Below are 19914 nucleotides of genomic sequence, written 5' to 3' on the forward strand. Positions count from 1 at the left end.
AGAGAATGGAATTGGACTTCAGTAAAATCGAATCGAGGTACATTGTTTTTCTGTTCCAAAGGAAGTATGTTGTTCTTTTTGTGCAACATTTACATTGTGTGTATGACAGCTGAGGGAGAGGGTTCCAGTCTTTCAGTCTCTTTCATCGGTTTGTGCTCGTTCAAGTCAATTCAGGCTTTGTTTTCGAGTGGATTCATGAGTCTGGAGCCAAGGTTAGTCAAAGAGCACTGAGCTAAAGGTATTACACCTCGTATCGGTCATAGACGTACTCCACCTGAAGCCAACATACTGTACCTTTCATTCATATCCTTCTAAGGTTTTAAATCCAGCTAATATGAATCTTTATCTGAGTCAGTGACGAACACAGATATTAATATCTGCAAAAGCCTCGTCAATTATGTATATACTGTATTGTGGACAAAGGGTGCTCTTGCATAATGCAGGATTCTGAGCATTGTAAGCCCTGAACACAGTGTACCCAGGGCGAGTGAGGAGCTGAGCATAATGGACTTATCAGAGAAACACCACTTAGCGGGACGTTACCATGACGCCTCAAAGTATGAACGGGTATAAAAAGAGGGGAGGAAAGATGAACACATCTCAGTCACCGGCAGAAAGAGACAGACTAACCAGCAAGGTATAGAACACATGCAACAATATTTCATTTGCATCTCCAACCTTCCATTCTTTTTTTAAATGTGTTTTATTAACAATGAACATCAAATCAATATTAGTTCGACTTTTTTTTGCAGATTTCAATATTACTGTGCATGCATAAAAATACTTTTACATATTTTGAACCGTGTATTGTATTGTAAAAATCATGAGATAATCACATCTAAAAGTAGACTCAAGAGTCTCACAGTTTCATGCCATGAAATCTGTAGTGCTGGAAGTATTGTGCGTTGTGTATGGTATATAATCAAATCTGTGCTTTGTCTCTCACAGGCTGCAGTGTAGGACAGAGCGATGAAGTTGTTGGTCTTGGCTTTAGCTGTCGCCCTGCTGTTTACAGCTGGTGAGTCATGTCACTGATTCTCCACTGAATAAACACAACCTTTGCTGCTGTGCAACGGGGACGTCTGCTTCCTCTTTTAGTCTTTACTGTAGACGAGGAACACAAGATCAGCAGACCTCTCCGGCAATCGAAGACATGCTCTTTGCTTTGCAGCAGATTCTGGGAATCTTTTCGAAGAAATTAAAGTCATCTGTGTGAGCACAGCATGATCGTATGTGGCTTCATGCACACCTCTAACATCTAAGTAGATTCAAACTGACTCATAACTTGCAATAGTTCCTGGAGAGATTCCGACAGAAAACACACTGTGACCGGGCCACAGAGGCAGAAACACGACGACTGCTTTCATGTCTTTTTTTTTGCCGTTTCTTCAGGTGAAGCCCTGAACTGCCACCGGTGTCTCTCCGCAAAAGCTGGAGAAACCTGTGAGCTCTCTGTGGAGACCTGTAGTCCAGAGAAGAATGCCTGCGCTGCTGTCCAATTCCTCAGAGCACCACGTGAGTTTCTCTACATACTCAAGCTATATTCTACCACCAACAAACACTGATTACCACACTCAAATATGAATATTATCTTTGCTGTAAATTACAGTCAAGTAACAGGAGACGTTCACTGAATAAAAACGTGTGCATGCCTGAAAAATGTATAAAGAAAAAAAAATAGTTTGAGACTTCGGAACAGTACCAGGCATCGTAACATTTAGTAGAAAGTCAGCTTCGTGTCAAAAAATGAAAACAGTTTGTGAATCATGTCAATATGTCAAATACTGACTCTACTTTTCTTAAATCCTTTTCCTTTTTTTTCCCTTTCCTAGGTGGCCAAAAGCAGAAATGCATGGCTATGTCAGACTGCGTAATGCTGAGGATGAACGCTTACATCGACATCAAGTGCTGCACAGAAGACATGTGCAACACCTTTTAAAATGGCAATGAATTGGAGTATATTCGAGGCGCATACGCATGTGTCAATTCAAAGCTACATTTGCGCTGTCAATCCTTTCCTTTGACAAATAAAAGCAGTTTGACAGAGTGAGGGACTGTTCTCATTCTTATCTCTTCGGAGGTTTTCTTTTTGACAGCCACATCGAGTCGATAGATTCTTCATAGCGTACTGAAAAACACCAGGAGTTAAGAGTTTCATTTTCAGCAAGTTGGGTTATTGTAATGGTATTTTCTCTAGCGTCCAAAACAAAAAGATACTCGGACAACTTCAGCTCATCCAGAGCACATGCTGCAAGTTCTCAGGACTTTGCACTGACCTTTGACCTCATTCCTTATTTTTAATATTGATTAAAGTTTGATCAGATTTGAGTAACAGTGAGTAACAGTGCATCAACAGCAATTTTAATTATATTTCAAATGGTAAAGAAATAAACTTGCTTTGCCTCCCGGGTGACAAAAATCTTACCCATCAGCCAGTGAAAAAAAAAACCACACTCAACCCTGCTTTACATAACCACTTTTTGCTTTAATGATTACAATCAAAAACATTTGTACAACATTTTCAACATTAGAAAATGGATGCAGATTTTTTTTGGGCTGACAGTAACCGCTATGAAAACAAACTGGGGGACGGAGAAGTGGGTATCACGTGGAGATTAAGTAGAAAAAGAGCTGAATATATTAGAGGGACCAAACAGCTGGTGATGTATCAGAAGAAACGTCTGCGATAACGTATCCATTTTCAGAGCGTATGCATGGCAGACATGACATTTCTCTTATCTCTTGTTGTTTACAACAGAGAAGGACTCGTTGCCTATATGGAAGCTGCGTCATGAGAAGCTAAGATGCATCAAGCCATCACTATCTCTGGCCTTAGTTACAGTAGTCGTTATAACCGAGCACAGGAAAACATTTGTTTCTGATACACCCAAGCTCTGTGTTTTGCATCGGAGCAGAGCACAGAGATGGAGGAGGGGTGGATTGTGGGAAATAGAAGACCGCCACACATCCTTTTTTTTTAAATCAAACACAAAGAAAAATGAGGATGACAAAAGGGAGTAGGAATTACTGATAAATAACAGTGGAATCAGAGCCATAAATAGACAGTATTGGATATTTAAGACCCTGGAGGGGTGGAGTCAGCTGAGGTGGAGGAGAACTGGCAGCTAGCCTTCAAGTAACGGGATATCCCAGTGCAGTGTCCTGTGTGTTGATTGGGCGGCTCTACATCATGGAGCAGGACGTTTTTCCTGGCTGCACGCCACCGTCCATCTTCTCTGCCTCCAGGATCATCCTGCGGAAAACTTCCACGGCTGTCTGAAAGGGAGCAGAAACACAAAGATGGCATTGTTTTTATGTGCATTTAAAGACAGTCAAGCACTGTGGTTTGCCAACTTGATTCGAAGCAGATAAACGAGACTTCCTGGTGACGAAACCTAGCCATGTTGGAAAAAAATGGAACGAGAGGGCGTTCGGCGTAAATTCCTGTTGCACGTTTGTTGATGAAAATGAGGGAAATGCAAACATGCTGGATCTTGGAGGGTGTGGTGGATAACATTGTGAATCATTGAAAAATGTGCATGAATTGATATTTCTGGCCGCTTGGGGGCAGTGTAAAGAGTTATTTACACATCCAAAAGACCCAGAGCAGCATTAGCATTCATTTGGAGTCTCTTTCAGCGTTGTTACAGGGGTTTTTAGGTTTTTGTTGTTGCAGAAAATAGCTGCCCGCTGTGGCTGGAAACAACACCGATTAGCCATTGATCCAGCTGAAAGACAGTGACACACTCTGTAGCGCTGAGGGGAACTCGTCGGGTAATAGATCTCCTTTTACATTACGCAAAGCCTTTTGATCCATTTGCAAAGTGATTGAATTGGCCATAAATTGTATCAAACGGGAGTTTTATAGCAAAAATCTTAAAACGAGGCACTGATTTGTTTCTGAGATTTATTGCAGCTCTTCCATAAACTTGGTGGAAAAAGACAGATTTAAACAAAACGGCTGGTTATTTTCCAAGAATCTCTTTGTTAGACCCTTCCTGCCTGGTAAACACCCACGTCTTTCAAACTACATGCCCTCGAAGTTTTCCGTTACAAATTTGTTCTTCAAGCGGAAGCCTGGCCGATACACCTGATGCCATTCAGGAACCGTGACAATTTAATCCTCAAATTCATGCCAACCACTATTTTACAGCACAGAATAAATAGAGAAAAGTAAAAAATGTCTTTTTTTCGGGGTATCTTTTTAACAGACGATAAATAGGCCTTGATAACAACCAAAATCAAACATAAACAAAGTACTGATGATGATCTCTTACCTGGTTCTCTTTAGCGGAGGACTCCATGAAGGCAGCGTTCCAGGATTCGGCTAATGCTTTTCCTTCTTCACAACTGATCACTCTTCAGAAACAAAAGGAAACACAGGGCGAAACATAAACAATTCAGAGTAAGGCTGCAGAGTTAAACCCAGTTCAAGTCTGCTTCCACCGAGTACGGTATATTTGCAGGGCTACACAAACGCACACAGACAAGTGGAACTGTGCTGGCCTGGCACAAATGGCTTCCGCCTTCTTTTGGATCATCTGTGAACCAAATATGATCTGCTCTGTGTTCCCGTTTGTGTGTCAGATGTCAGCAATGTCGAGTTTTGCATTTCTGCCCTTTCAAATGACGACTGTGTATACCTACTGTCCACAGTGGACCTAATGTACAACTAAGGTGTGTGTTAGGACATACCGCTCCATGTGTAGGTCGTTCTTGTTTCCGACAAGCATAATTGGAACTCTGCATTAGAGGGAAAAAGCAAAACGGCACGTTGTCATTTATGCGTGATATATCGAAGAAGAAGAAGAAGAAGAAGAAGAAGAAGAAGAAGAAGAAGAAGAAGAAGAAGAAGAAGAAGAAGAAGAAGAAGAAGAAGAAGAAGAAGAAGAAGAAGAAGAAGAAGAAGAAGAAGAAGAAGAAGAAGAAGAAGAAGAAGAAGAAGAAGAAGAAGAAGAAGAAGAAGAAGAAGAAGAAGAAGAAGAAGAAGAAGAAGAAGAAGAAGAAGAAGAAGAAGAAGAAGAAGAAGAAGAAGAAGAAGAAGAAGAAGAAGAAGAAGAAGAAGAAGAAGAAGAAGAAGAAGAAGAAGAAGAAGAAGAAGAAGAAGAAGAAGAAGAAGAAGAAGAAGAAGAAGAAGAAGAAGAAGAAGAAGAAGAAGAAGAAGAAGAAGAAGAAGAAGAAGAAGAAGAAGAAGAAGAAGAAGAAGAAGAAGAAGAAGAAGAAGAAGAAGAAGAAGAAGAAGAAGAAGAAGAAGAAGAAGAAGAAGAAGAACTTACTGAACCTTTCCCACCATGTCCAATAGTTTTTCATGGATAACTTGTACAACTTCAAAGCTGGAACAAACGAGGGGAAAGTTTCTTCTTCAGCATTTCAACGCATTATACAGAACGTCATAGCGATTTCTTTGCTCTTAAAAAGTGGAAGTACAATTATACCTTTTATTGGATGTAACAGAATAGACCAGAATGTAACCGTTGATATCTATGGAGTAGGTCTGTGGGAAGATGGAGTACTCATCCTATAGAGCAAGAAATTAGTATGCAAGGTTACAGGTTTGGAAGAGAAGAAAACAAAAGTAATTCTGACTAATTAAAGGGGAATAACACCGAAATTAAGAATTCAAATGTGTTATTTCCGTGGAGTAGGAAAGGTCAGAGAATATTTGTGAACACGAGCTACTCTCTCACAAGTCGTGTCGAGATGTTAAACCACCATTTGCGAAACTCTGGAAAGATAGTTAAGGTTAGGCATTGAGCTTGAAGGGTTTCGGTTCCGACAGGTCGTCGGGCAGCGAGTCTCGCAAGAGTTTTTGTAGTTTGTCGGTTAACATCGAGACACGAACGTCTCAAAACCAGAAGCCTCAAACTGTCATCAAGTATAAAGTCTGGAGCTGCTCCATTGGGAGTTGAAGCACTCTAGCTTTTGGATTTGGGAGAGACTTGTTCATGTTGACAAATGTTTTTTTGGCTGTCTTCGACAATAGGAATAACAGGTATGAATTTTGAATATGGGCGTAGTTTCCCTTTAATGATGCAGAGTTTACACCCAACTAGGACATAACACAATCATAACACATATTCAAATCTAAATCAATCAGCATACCTGTCCTGCTGTGTCGACCAGCTGAAGATGGTACTCTTGTCCATTTATTGTGATCATTTTAGTAAATGCTACGGTCAAAAGAAAAGACAAATTAGATATAATAGAAATTAGAAATGAAACATTTTAATGGATGGAATGGAGGGCAAAGATTTCCTAAGACTGACAAATCGGGAAAATACAACAGCATCTCTACGATACAGTACTGTGCTGCATCTTCATTACTCTACGTTTTTTAGAGTGCAGATCTCTTTATGGATCCATTTTGGTACCACTGAGTTCATCCGGCACAATAATGTCAATATCTGCCTGGAGATGGGTCACATTATCTACAGGACTTGAGGGATTGCGCTGCCTGCAGCATCTCGCTGACATTCCACTTTACGCTAACCACCCAGAGATTATTTATAGACACGGACCACACACTCGAGAAACGCAGGGCTATATGAGAGCGAACATGTCGGGAAAGAGAAAAACAGCCGACAGGTAAAGGTTAGACTCAAATCTCTGGAGAGTCTGTGAATATGTGTGTTTAGGAGGTTGATGAATTGCAGCATGTTCATCTCATTTGGCAAAATGTACCGTTAAAGCACAGTCGAGCAAAGTTCACTCTCTAAACCAGGGATTTTCAAGCTTTTTCCACTTAAGTCAACCATGTTTTAGCTTTGACCAAACACGACACCGGCTGACTTCTCCACAGTGCCTCAAAAGAAAGTTGTTCTTCTTCTGGTGGAAACTGGTGAAATCAGCTGGTGTAGTGTTTGGACACATTGGCTGAGAGGAAACATCACGCCCTGCTGGGTAACACTTCTCTGTTATCGTTGTTCTTCTTCTTCTATATATATATATATATATATATATATATATATATGACGTATAATCGAGAGCTTTGACCAACAGCCTGATAACCAAACATGACTTTACACATGATTAACTGATGAATCACAGCAGGAAAAGTGTCTCACATATTTGCATAAAAAAGAGAAGCGTATTCAAGTGTCAGGATATTTGTCAGGAGTGGGCCACTTTGCCTGAGGACCACATCTGCCAACTTCATAAAAACGACACGTCTATGAAATACAACATGCAGTAAAATCGTCTGTATTCAAGTGTGGCTATTGCTCAGACTGTCATCTACTCGCCACTTACTGTTTTCTATTGTCGGGTCATAGGAGTCCACAAACTGGCCCTCCACAAACTGAATTGTCAAGGAGGACTTTCCTGCAAAACACAAAGGAATGTTGTAAACAGGGAACCTTTACATGCTGGAATATCATTGGAAATGTGGAAATCAATAGTTAAAAGCGTCAAAATATTGGTTTGCAGTCCCTCACAACTAGTGTTCATCAACCAAGGACTGTGACTCAAGCTTAAAGATGCCAAAATGATTTATGACTGAAAACCACAATATAAAAATAAATAAATAATTCAAATTAAATCATCATCAGAACATCAGTGAAATCTAAAATGACATACCAAAGCCTACAAAATAAGCAACACAAACATATATATGAGTACAATGGGATTAATAGCATGTGTTTTATGGGGCAGGTATGCAGCCATAAACACAATCAAAGTCTCTGTGGGAATATTACAGAGTTTGGCGTTGGTGCTGGTATGCTGGCTGGGCCTAAAGTCGTCTGCGTGTGCCATCTTGCCATCATGGCACATCCTTTACGCCGCATCCGAATTGCGCTCCTTTGGTTTCAGATGGTAAGAAATTAACCACACAGCAATGCGTCAAATCCCGGAGGTCCTTCAGGCCTTTCACAAAGCATGGCACTCACTAACCAGGGCTAGGGTCACTGATGGAAACGTATCAATAAGGACAGTCTGAGCAAAATAAATAAATAAATAGATCTATATGTATGTTGAACACATAACGGGAGGCCTCATGTGATAAAAACCCGCAAGGCCACGTCTCACCTGGTGGCGCTCCATCGTCCGCTGTGAGATGATGCACGGCTGATCCTCCCTATAATTTAAGTCGAATAGGCGTAAACGGCTCGCATGATGGACTTAAATTCACACAAAAAGCCGCTGAAATTGAGCCTCAGCGTCTTATCAGAGGCCATTAAGGTGCCACCCTCCTCCCCCCCGCTACCCCAACACCTCTTCCCTGTGCGTCGTCGGGTCGGGACTCACCTACGGATCTGTAGCCGAGGATGGCGATTTTTCGTGATTTCGGCTGCGGCATATCTCGTCCTGGTTATCGCATCTAGTCCTCGGGGTGTACCGCAACCTCCAACCGGAATGGCATCCAAATTTAAGGCGTGGAGAGATTAGACATACAGCCAGATGACAGCAGGAGTCCCTCTTCTTTACTCTTCTTCTTCTTTGTTTTTAAAGATGATCTTTACGTCCACGGCCTGGAAAAGAACGTTATTTCAGGTCATATATTTAAAAAAGCATGGAGTATCTATCGGTCCTCAATAACTGCGTCACTCCCCTTTGCGATGTAATGAATTAGTAATTTATGCTGCGTCCTAATTGGCTACACGCGGGGCGAAGGCGGGCACCGATGCCTGTTGTAAAACTCTGATTGGATGAGACGGCTGTTCGTCCATCGGTCCTGCCCACTTTCTGGAATGTGATTGGCTGCTACACGCGCTGTGACGTGCCTGCTGGTCGGGTGCAATGTCATTCATTTCTGTCGGGCCAAGGAGCAGGGCTACTGGCATTACTGCTCCAATTAAGACGTCGTTGTTTGTATGTTTTATTTATTTTTTACACGGGACACACTGTGGTAACTCTGCAATGACCCTTAGAGCGACACAATAAGTCACTACAAATATATAATTCACCATACAGTTCCCATAGTGGTTAAATAGTAGTCCTACCACCCCGAATGACCCTAAAATAAGATCAGAGTAATTATTGAGTATCAATGACACATCATCATTTCCCATAGACATATTGTATTCAGTGGTGGAAAGTGACCAAGTACATTTACTGCAATACTTTGAGGGACTTGACGTGAGTATTTTCAGTTTCTGCTACTTCCACTTGGTGTATTTGGTGTATTTTTTAATCTGTGAGCTTTAGACCTTGGAGTACTTTTTTACAAATCTAGTTGTGTGTAAGGTCAGTAAAGTACATTTGTGCTACTTTATTTCTATTGACAGGAAGCCAATGCCATTTCTCCAACATACTTGCAGGTTAATGATCTATAGATGCACCCTGCACCAGCAATACTTCTGAAAACTGTTATCTTCCTTTCATGTCTTGGAAGTGGAATTGATTGTACTTTGTTGTCTTGTCCTTCCCAGAAAACAGAATTAGACACACACAATTAGAACTTAAAAATGCCAATGTTTAATTTCATCATCATCATAAAATCATTGGAATATGAGGCTGATAATAAAGTTAAACATTTTCAGTGTATTTATTATTATTTTTCATGATCAGCCCTCTTGAGATTGAACAACTGTAGGCTCCCTGAATAAGAGCTCATAGAGAGGTTGTCAGTACACTTTCTAAAACTGTGGCGTATTCTTAAAGGCTGTCGTATTGTGAAGTAATTTAAATTGTTACTTATTACATGAATCAAAGAGTGCTGGAAGATGAAATGCAACTCACAAGTCGTCACAGTGCAGCAGCAGTGACCACAAAGTCTTCACTGACCAGGAATCCTCCACATACATGTCCCCCCCCCCCCCCCCTTGTTCTGCATCAAAGCCATGCAGCATCTGCTTCTCCTGGAGTTTTTCCCAAAGTATGATTTCACTCCCATCCGCTAAGATAAGTACAAATCTAAATGAAGTTAATTTCCCATTAAATGGCTGGTGCATAACAATCAGATTTGGGCGTACCGTTCCTTCAGTGATATGACTCGTGTTGGAAGTAAGTAGTAACAAAATAATGTCATGATGAGAGAACTAGAGGTACAATAAGGACAATACGATCTCATAGCACAGAACCAGCACACAAAACTAATGTTTTGGGAATTCTACCAGAGGATTGGAATAAAGCTCTTCTTCGCCTACTCTCACGTTAGCCAGTAGATGTCCCCATAACACCATTTATCCCTCCCGCAGGAACCACTTACACCGCCAGAGGACTGTGTGTACATGCTCAAACTACTATACATTTCAACAGAAACAGCACCGTATAATTATTGTTTATTTCCATCCATCTCTTGTGTTTGGTCCAGTGTAACACTGGACCTCAACAACCTCACACATAAATCAGACTACACACACCCCTGATTATCTGAGCTGATAGTGTATTGCGTTATCGATGTTAAAATACCCAGGTCTTAATATAACTGTGGCCTTAAACCCAACCACAGGCATGGAACAATACCATAGGCCTCAATTAGTGGGTTAAGCCCGTAGACAGACTCGAGGAATTCAAGGCAGGCGTGGCGAAGGTGGTGAGATGATGAGAGCCCTCTTTGCTTTTAAAATCGACTGTTTCTTACGCGGGTCAATCACTTGTTAGTAATGCACAAACACCAACGATGAACCCCGTGAAACTGAATTTTGTTTTTGCTGAAATTCTATAGTTTTTTTTCACACATCTTAAATGCCAATTCAGAGAGTTTTGGAGCAAAACTCTTGAAGTACTTATACGCACTCTCAAAAATAGCCCATATAGACCCAAGGGTGTGCAGTTTTTTCATGACCAATGAAGTCCCCTGTTACCCTGTCATGTCCTGTGCTATTACTACTTAATCACAGAAATGTCCAACTCCCCCCCGTCCCCATCCCCCACCCTGTCCCCAAACTGTTTTGCCTCCACACACTTCTCCCACTTCTCAGCAATGGAGACAAGAAATCACTGGTGTCAGCAATAGGCGATTTGTTCTGCATGACATTGGGTGTCAAAAAAAACAACAACCTGAAAATGGCTGAAGGGTGCCTGCAATCACTGGACACACACACATATACACACTCATGCACATGAACTGCTGTCACTTTCTCTGCTTCTCCCTCTTCCAATCTCTCTCCCTCTTTCTCACACTCGTACACGCACACACACACACACACACATGCTCTCAGGAAATTATGATGACCAAGAATAGGTCACACTGGTAATACAGCCATGTTCTAGCCAGGGATTAGAGTGTGCTGACAAAGGCCAACAATAAATACCCCCCCCCCCCTGCTAGAACAACAGGTGTCTGACAAGATTGTTTTACTTTAATAGAAGGCTGACTCAAACCTCAGAGGAATAATATATTAAGCTCTTTTCGACATGTTGGCCTTTCGTAGCTTCATCTCTTGTGATTGGAACATTTCATTTTTCACCCCAACAATTAATTTCACAGAATCTCGCGTGCATCGGGATGGAGAAGTAATAAAGATGCTTGATGGTGAATGTCATGAGATCACTATTTTTTTTGCAACGAACCATGTTGCAGGTTAAAGAATTCACTTTAGATTTGCAGCCTCACATTTCCTTGAGCTATGCGAGCCAGACATGCAGCTGGAGCTCGTGTTTCTGAACCCTGGGTGTGTGGCACCGGCGCCAGCCTCTTTCAACTCGCTGTGAAAGCACCCCTGGCTCTGTTAGTATGCCAGCCTGAGCGCCAGCGGAGCGAGTCAGCCACATCCTCCAGCTGGGTCTGTGCCACCAACGGGCACCTGGACCCACTCGCAAACCTCATGAAACCCAATGCATATTTAACCCGGAGGAACGCGTTCGCGTGGCATCTTAAACCAGAGAGGCTGCATGTCTGCATGATACCTGGAGGACACCCGTTGCACCTTTATTTCACCCATGCACCCAGCCTACTGGGTGCAACGCAGCCTTTTTTAACTGGCAGATTCACAGTTCAGCAGCTGTTGGACCGAGTCCAGAGTCACACAGGCCTAAAAGACAGCCATCGTTATCCAACTCTCACAAGGTGTCATTGTAGGGATCCAATGATTACCATATCAGCACCACATGAAATATTAATGTCTTGCTGGCAGCGATGGCCTGGCAAGCATCCTAATTTCTAGAACAGAGCTTGTCAGATCCTATTGTTTCAAGTTTGGGTGACATGAGCGGAAAAGTCATCAGTGATTGAACTCGTGATGAGACCGGGCTGTCAAATGTGGTCCAAATAATAATATTTGCAATATGGGTTCCTCCAACACACCTGACACACCACTACAGCTCAGTGCATGTAGACAACACACTTGCATTATTCTCACTCACTTCAACATATGGGCAGCAATTCAGTGGGCTGGAATCAGGCTACTTCAAGGATGGCTTTTTGAAGTAATAATTGTGTTCGTGCCAAGTCAGTCCCAGACTCCATTTGCTGGCCGTGCATCACATCAGCAGTCAAGCCACAAACAGAGTGTACTATCTGTGGACCGTGGCTGTTTGGGACTTTGGGACCGTGTCACAAAAATGATAAAGTATAAAGGCTGATGACCTCAGCCATGTCAAATGAGCAACACCGTTAAATGTGTTTGAAACACAACGACAAAGAAATGAAGAAAGGCATCTGTGAAAACTGAGTGCAAAATATTGGACACAACCTGTTTCAGCTTCTCCCCTCCGGTGGGCACTACGGAGCACTGCACACCAAAACAACCAGATGCAAGAACAGGCTGTCACGCACAACACTTAACAATAGTCGGGCGAGGACAAATCTGTAAGTCTAAGCAATCACTCTATCTGTATATTATATATTTTATAGTTTAAATGCACAGTTTTGCAACATGTAAATATCATCACTGTCAATATACAATATATGTACTTTCATATATATTAGCATCCTTTGCATTCTGCAAAATTGCCTGCCTGTTTTCATATTTCATTGTGTTGTTTACCGTGTTCAGCTTATAAACACGAAGAAAACCACAAAAATATCCTTTCACATATACACATACTTGGCCAATAAAACGGATTCTGATTCTGATTGGATGCACTCATAAAAGCTCGGATGTGGCTTTTCATTTTTTTCATTGTTACTATTTCCAAAGGCCAAAAACAAACTGAATTTTATTTCTTATCTGTTTTTGTCGTTGTGCATTTGATTGTTTTATATTGTTTTGATTCATCCAACTTAACTTCCTGTGTTTTAAAGTATATTTCCTGGTGATGGTTGGAGGTGCACTGGTGAGGCTACTACTTGAGGTTTCACGAAGATACTATTTTCCATTGGCGGTCTGAGGGGAACGGCCACATGTGGCTGCAGCCCAGGCCCACAACGCAGGAGATGCCTCGAGAATTCGCTGGCATCAGGCTCTGTATCTGATGCAGCTTTGGAGGAGGAGTTCATTTCTGCCACTCTCAGGTCTCTGCATGAGCTTTCAGAGAGTGACGAGGTCAGAGCCTGGCCAAATAAATCAATGGACCTTATTGCCACCCCAAAGCATTGTTATCTCGTCATGATTACTGTACAACTGCGCCCGCTTGTACGACTGTTTTCGCTTCACACTCAGTGGCCTGTAGGAGAAGCAGTGAGCAGGTGAGACCCAGATAGGCCGCTCGGTGGTACTTCATCACCCCCGCTTGTTGTTGTCACAGCTACAATTGGTTTGTACACCCCATCTGCTGCATCAGCGAAGTCGGGACTGATTTGGTCACTTTGGAGCCCAGTTAACTTTGCTCACTTGCACTTTGTTGATTCCAGCCCATCATTACAAATGGTATCTTTATGCGGCGGAGTTAACCCGGATAGCGCTCTCCCCCTGGGCGCCTTTATTATCTATTCGTCATGTTGTCCCAGTTTATCTCAAGATGAATCTGGCTGCTTCGCTACAGATCTAACTACAGATACCTGGCGTGTGGCCTGGGGAGAGAGATTAGGAGATTACTAGATACTCAGCGGAGGTGCTTGAGTTAGAGTTGATACGGAGGTGAAAAATATTCCAAGAAGATGCAGAATGGCTACCAATCTGTGTTTGTGCTCTCTTAGCACCGATTTGTCTTCACAGTGGGCTTGAATATATTAAAACTGCCTTGATAAATAGTCATTACCACAGTGACAATTTGCACAAACAGCCAGGGGCAACCACCGTGTGTCCAAACGGGTAAATAAATGAACATTTAAATCATTGCAATGAAATGTTGTTGGCCTCGTGTTCAGCCTCCAAGCTGACTTGTTGGACACTCCTTACATTTTTCCTCCCCACTAATTTGCATTGCTGACTAGATCCTTTGTGTCACCTGGAGATCTGGGCAGAGCACAGTTGCAGCCAATTTCCAGATGGCAATTCAAATGTGTGCCATGTCCTCAATTTTTGACTAAAATGCAGGGCTGCTTCCACAGACTCCATTAGCTTGGGGGGATGCGTGCGCGTGCACAAGTGGAGAGTGGAAAGTGTCCAGTGGTGAGAATATTCACATCTGCACCTGCTGAATAACAGACAATTATCTTCTCAGGTGGCTCATCCACCTCATTCACGCGCTCTCTTCCATTTCATGGCGTTCATTTTGTCTGGAATACCCTATAGGCTTGCAAAATGCATATTTCTTGTCTCTTAGACCCGATCTTGTCTTGTATTCTGTCTGAAGAGGGAACATATTCTTCAATATGAGTGCTGGCTTCAGGGAGCGTGACTGCACTATAGACTCTAAAGAGCCTCAGGTCTTGGCAGGTGCTCCTTACATTTCAACAGAGGAGAGACACCCACGGCAAATGTGGCGGCAGCAAGGCCATATATCACCTGTCATCGCCAGGAGCCTCCACAGTAATGAACAAGTAATAATGGTATATATCGTGAACTTGAGTCTCTAAAGGTAGCTCATCCAGAGTCATTACGGTGCCACATAACCAGATGAGCTTTGTCAAATGAGACGGTTTTTGTCACCCCGAGGACTGGAGGGTGTAACTGTTCTCAGAGTGAATAACTCATCCTCATTTTGGTGCTAATGGGACTCCGTATTAAGGTGTTGTGTGTGAAAGCGAGAGGAATGGTAAATCCCATTTTCTTGTAATTCAAAGCTCAAGCTGTTTCCACACATCTGTTCCTCCGGTAGAAAGGAAGATTCATTTGGAGAGAAAAAACAACAACAACATGCACGGGATAAAAAAGCAGCATTAAATGAAGATTCATGCCTCGCAGGATTATGACGAAGTGCTAGGCAACAGAGTGTTATGGGGAAGTATGTCATGATGACATCTCTCTGTCACAGGAACGAGCTCATTCGCTCTGTCCATTCATCCACCTACCCATCTAGCTTCTCTCCCTCCATCCATCAATCCATCGCAGCTTCTTTTTTTCCAGGTATGGCAATGCTACAGTTAACCCATAATGATTGATATGCATACGAAGCCACGGGTTTCCTGCATATTTGACAGCACGTGTTCTGAGCCTCATGTTGCCACTCTGGGGATGTGTTTGCACAGGGATGGGAGATGCTCTGACGGTTACAGCCGAGGAGTCATTTTTCATGTAAATAGAGGATGGCAGGACATAGCGATCCTGCTGTTTGTGAAATTAGCCGCGGCACACATATACACAAGAGCAGCACAAACTGAGGGCTGTATAAAGACTTTGTGATAAATTGTCAGCCAGAGGCCAGTTCCTACACAACGTCACCAAGATGTGAAGGTGTTAACATTTAATGCAAACTGTCCGGAGAGACATGCTGCACAAGCAGCTGCTTGAATAGGCAATGCACCCCAACAGCCCCCCCCCAAGAGCCCGACACCTCCAGAGTCCAATTCAGCAAACACATGATTCAACCTGTCATTCATAAGTGCTGATGTAGCCGAGCCACCGAGTCCCCAGAGTTGGCTATCGCTGCTAACTGTCATCCAAGTACTTTGATTACTGGGCTGGGAGAAGAATGATGACTATGGCCACTTTAAGTCATGGTCAGACTCTATGATTCTGTGGAGGAAAGTGGATCACGTCCAAGGTCCCATTTACATCCCGAACATTTATATAACGTGTTCACGGCGCATGAATGTAGACCTCTCCTGTTGCAAAAACTCTGTTAATCACTTGAGTGACACCACCGTAGAAAACGATTGGTGCCATGAAAACAAATATGAATTACTATGTTTATTACGGTCCTTATTTGACAAAATGACAATTATATTTCCAAGTTGTTTTCCAACGATTAGAGAAGGTTACACTTTATTCAACCTACCTATTCACCATTTATAAGCAGTTTTATCATATCTAATACATTCATCATAACACACTGTTATGGAGTTAAAAGCAGATATTCTGTATTTTTGAGTGTTTGTTGATAAAGTTGTCAACAACTTGAACATCCATAACTGCATGCTACAACAGATAATGTCTGACAGTATAATACAACCCAGCTTTAATTATATAAAACATGTCTTCATATGAGACGTTATGATAGTTGAAAGTACTGTACATTAATACGATAAATGTCATAGTTATATTTGCTTATACTTCTACAATTACAGTGTTCATATAATACAATAAAAAAATGTTCGATAGATAGCTACAGATAGATACAAGAACTAAAACAGAGTAAATATAAAATTGAATGAAAGAAAAGTGTTACAGAGTATAATACTTAGACCTAAAAATTAGCAGTATGGTTGGGACAGCAAGTTTACACGCTGTACTGTACATGCTGTACATGCTGTACACGTCTATTACATGTCTATCTGTGCAGCAAGAGGGATCCCTCCTCTGTTGCTCTTTCTGAAGTTTATCAGAGTTGTTTGGTTTAATCTGAATTGATCCTGTAAGGGTTGAAGGTGTCACATGATTGTAAAACAATACGGAAACAAACTTTTGATTTGGAGCTAAAAAAAAACTTGACTTCACGAAGTATTTAGCGCCTGTTGCCTCACAGCAGGAAAGACCTGCAAACCAGGCTAGCTGGGGCCTTACAGTGTGCAGTTTGCATGTTCTCCTCTGTCTGCGTGGCTTTTCCACCAGATACTTCGGTTCTCCTCCTACAGTCCAAATGGACAGTGGTGGAGGAAGTATTGAGAGCTTTTACTAAAAGAGGTACTGCACACCTCTAAACTACATGATATGACAGTATTTGAATGAAACAACATCTATGCTGGGGTAAATATTGACATATCTTACAAAATGTATTAAAAAAATGGCATACTATGGGTTCAACATTGCTCAACACACTGAATCTTGCAAGACCAATGCGGAGATGGAGTCGACCATTCGGGACCACGTCTACGTCATGAAATTTGCTCTGAATTGTAATGGAATATAAGTATAAAGTAGCATGAAATGGAAATACTCCCTGTACTGTCGGTGTGAATGTCTTTTTCTGTATGACTCTGTATGCCTCTCAACAGATGCATGATGGGATATCTCCACCGCCCCGTGGCTGTGGCCTGATCAGGCAGACATACGGTAGAAAGTAATCACACGACTCAAGAAACAATACAGAAGGAAATTATAATATTCTATAACATTCACTGTTCTAATTTGACATTTTAAAAGGAAGTGGAACAAATAGCGTTCAGTGAATGCTACACACAGATACTTAAGAGAACGTTTTTAGAGAAAAAGCGTGAAGAACTTTTTGCCTCATTGTGTGAGTTGCTTCGGGGAAAGACAAATTCAAAAATGCAAATGCTCTACAGTGTACGCTTTTACATGAAGAGAGATTCTCCCCTGGGGGCCACATGAATGAGATGTTGAACAGCAGTAGAGTTTTCTAGGAACACTATGTTCTATAACCTTTCGCACTTGAGATTCAACCAGCTCATGTCTGTGCATAGGGTTCCACTAATACCTTTAAGAACTGCTTCTTCTTTGAGAGATGATTCAGCGTTTTAATGGCTGTCGGCATGGTGGCATATTCAAGAGATCATGCACAAAGGTTCAGTGGCCGTCACGGAAAGAAACAAGTATGAAGAGATTATGGTCGCCCCGCAATGGTATGTCAAATATCTGAATTATTTTAAGTGCGAAATGCAACGCACATGGAGAAGACAGCAGGTGTAGTTAACAGAATAACGTGTACCACGTGAGCGCCAATGTATTTCTGTGTGTTACGCTATGTGATCACGGCAGTTACGTCACCTGATTGAGCTCACACCGCATCCTATCCGCAGCGCTGCCCTGCAGTAGTGGGAGGGGAGCAGGGTGCTATCTGTGGACATGCAAAGTGACAGCACCAGCTGGGGTATGAACTCCAGTAAGACAAGGCAGTTGGTCTCGGAGAGGCAGCCCACGAGCCCCCATAGCGCTCGATTACAGCAGCCTCAACTCTGTGAGAAAACTCAGTGTAACTGCCAAATATCAGCACTTCCACGACAACCTGTAGAACTGATCATGTTCTGCGTGGCTGTTTCAAGAACTTTGGAGATCAATCAGCAGCTCTCACCCTTAGCGATCCTCTTATTGTTGGTGATCAGCTAATCGCATGCTGACATCTAGTTATAGGCGACAGAATCAACAGCACTGCGGGGACGATGGGTGGGAAGCAATCTCGCAGTTTCTCCAACAGGGAGCTGAATGAGGTGAGTGTTAGTCGAGGCAGGAAGTGTGCTGGGAAAGACGAGCAGCCCAGCCTGTCCTCGGCCGCCGAGAGGATCCGTAGACGCACCACGGTGCACTTTGGCTACAGCACCCTCAGCCTGGCCATGCGGGCCCTCGATGAAACCCCCTCTGAGCTGTGGGAGCTCCGGGAACTACAAAAGCTAAACTTATCCATGAACTGCCTCTGCTCTCTGCCCCCAGCCCTGGGCGCTCTGGAAAATCTGGTGATCCTCAACTTGTTGGGTAACAACCTGTCCAGCCTCCCGGCCGAGATCAGCCTCCTAAAGAAGCTACGCGTGCTTTTCGCCTGTCGCAACCGCCTGAGCGAGGTCCCAGAGGAGCTGGGCTCCTGCACCTGCCTGGAGGTGCTCAGTCTGGCCAATAACCAGATCACGGGCCTCCCCGGCAGCCTGGCAGCCATGCACAACCTGACCAAACTCAATCTCAGCCACAACCGCATCGCACACATCCCCACCTGCGTCTACAGCATGAAGGGCCTCGTCTTTCTCCATCTGGCTTGCAACCGCCTGGAGACCATTGCGGACCAGATCCAGGACTTGGTGAACCTGAAGATCCTCATCGTGGAGGGAAACAGTATCCACACACTGCCTAAGACGCTGTGCTTCCTGGAGTCTTTAGAACTTCTCAATGTTGACTTCAATGACCTGCAAAATGTGCCGATGGAAATGTACCTGCTGAGCAGGCTCAGGAGGTTAGCCTGCCACCCACTGGATAAAGGACTTCATATTATCCACAACCCCCTCCTCAAGCCTATCCAGGAGGTGCTACAAGGGGGACTCAGTGCCCTCTATAACTACCTCAAGCCCACGTGAGGGACCACCACTGTGTGTGTATTTGTGTGTGCGTGTGTGTGTGGGTGTGAATCTAAAAGAGTCATAATGGGATGTCGGCACCAGTCGGCAGGTGGTAGTCATGCTGTGAGCCATAGCTGTTGCCACAAACGGCCTAATTGTATTAAGATATTATCACTCAACAGAAATGACCAGTATTCAGTATTAATATTATTATTTCCTGTTTTTTTTTATGTAATGTAAAAGCTGGGTTAAAAATAAACAACAAGTAACTGCTGTGTCGTGTGCAAACATTTGTTAATCCACAGCAAAGGGTTCAGAGCAAGTCGCTTGGCTCACGCAGAAATTCACAGGTCTACATTTGGGGGCCGATTACTGGTCAGTTGATCTTGTTTGGCCTGTGGCAGCGCGGGGGCACGGGGGTAACTTCAGCTACATATCACCAGCCTCTTTGTTGGATCTAGGACATGGGGATCAGGTACGTAAAGCCAGTGGAAAGAACGATGGAGCTTAAGATCTGCAAAATAATAAAACAAGCCACAACAGGGACTTAAACTCTGATGAAATGTTGTTCCGCTCCATCAGATCAGAGCAGGGCTGCTGGGTGGCAG

General features: G+C 43.0%; 3 protein-coding genes across 5 annotated transcripts; 2 read left to right on the forward strand and 1 right to left on the reverse strand.

Annotated features, from left to right (window-relative positions):
- Positions 1-609: 609 nt before the first annotated feature.
- ly97.3 (lymphocyte antigen 97, tandem duplicate 3) lies at positions 610-1971 on the forward strand. Its single transcript, XM_079284899.1, has 4 exons — positions 610-637; positions 949-1018; positions 1393-1515; positions 1833-1971. Exons 2-4 carry the CDS (start codon positions 970-972, stop codon positions 1937-1939), a joined length of 279 nt encoding a protein of 92 aa, XP_079141025.1. The 5' UTR covers positions 610-637; positions 949-969; the 3' UTR covers positions 1940-1971.
- A 493-nt stretch (positions 1972-2464) lies between these two features.
- On the reverse strand, positions 2465-19100 carry rheb (Ras homolog, mTORC1 binding). 3 transcript variants are annotated; one of them, XM_079284894.1, is made up of 9 exons: positions 18967-19100; positions 8245-8468; positions 7249-7320; positions 6103-6170; positions 5436-5518; positions 5277-5333; positions 4696-4743; positions 4278-4359; positions 2465-3276 (listed from the first exon to the last, which is right to left on the reverse strand). In XM_079284894.1, the coding sequence occupies exons 2-9, from the start codon at positions 8294-8296 to the stop codon at positions 3184-3186; spliced, it is 555 nt and encodes a 184-aa protein (XP_079141020.1). In that variant the 5' UTR covers positions 8297-8468; positions 18967-19100; the 3' UTR covers positions 2465-3183. The 3 variants fall into 3 exon arrangements, with proteins under 3 accessions (XP_079141020.1, XP_079141021.1, XP_079141019.1); XM_079284895.1 differs by lacking the exon at positions 18967-19100 and adding an exon at positions 18337-18422; XM_079284893.1 differs by lacking the exon at positions 18967-19100 and having other exon boundaries at positions 8245-8541.
- lrrc30a (leucine rich repeat containing 30a) lies at positions 18145-19581 on the forward strand. Its single transcript, XM_079284892.1, has one exon. It carries the CDS (start codon positions 18425-18427, stop codon positions 19322-19324), a length of 900 nt encoding a protein of 299 aa, XP_079141018.1. The 5' UTR covers positions 18145-18424; the 3' UTR covers positions 19325-19581.
- The last annotated feature ends 333 nt before the right edge of the window (positions 19582-19914 follow it).

Source organism: Melanostigma gelatinosum (assembly GCF_949748355.1).
Source record: "Melanostigma gelatinosum genome assembly, chromosome: 15".
Classification (NCBI taxonomy): domain Eukaryota; kingdom Metazoa; phylum Chordata; class Actinopteri; order Perciformes; family Zoarcidae; genus Melanostigma; species Melanostigma gelatinosum.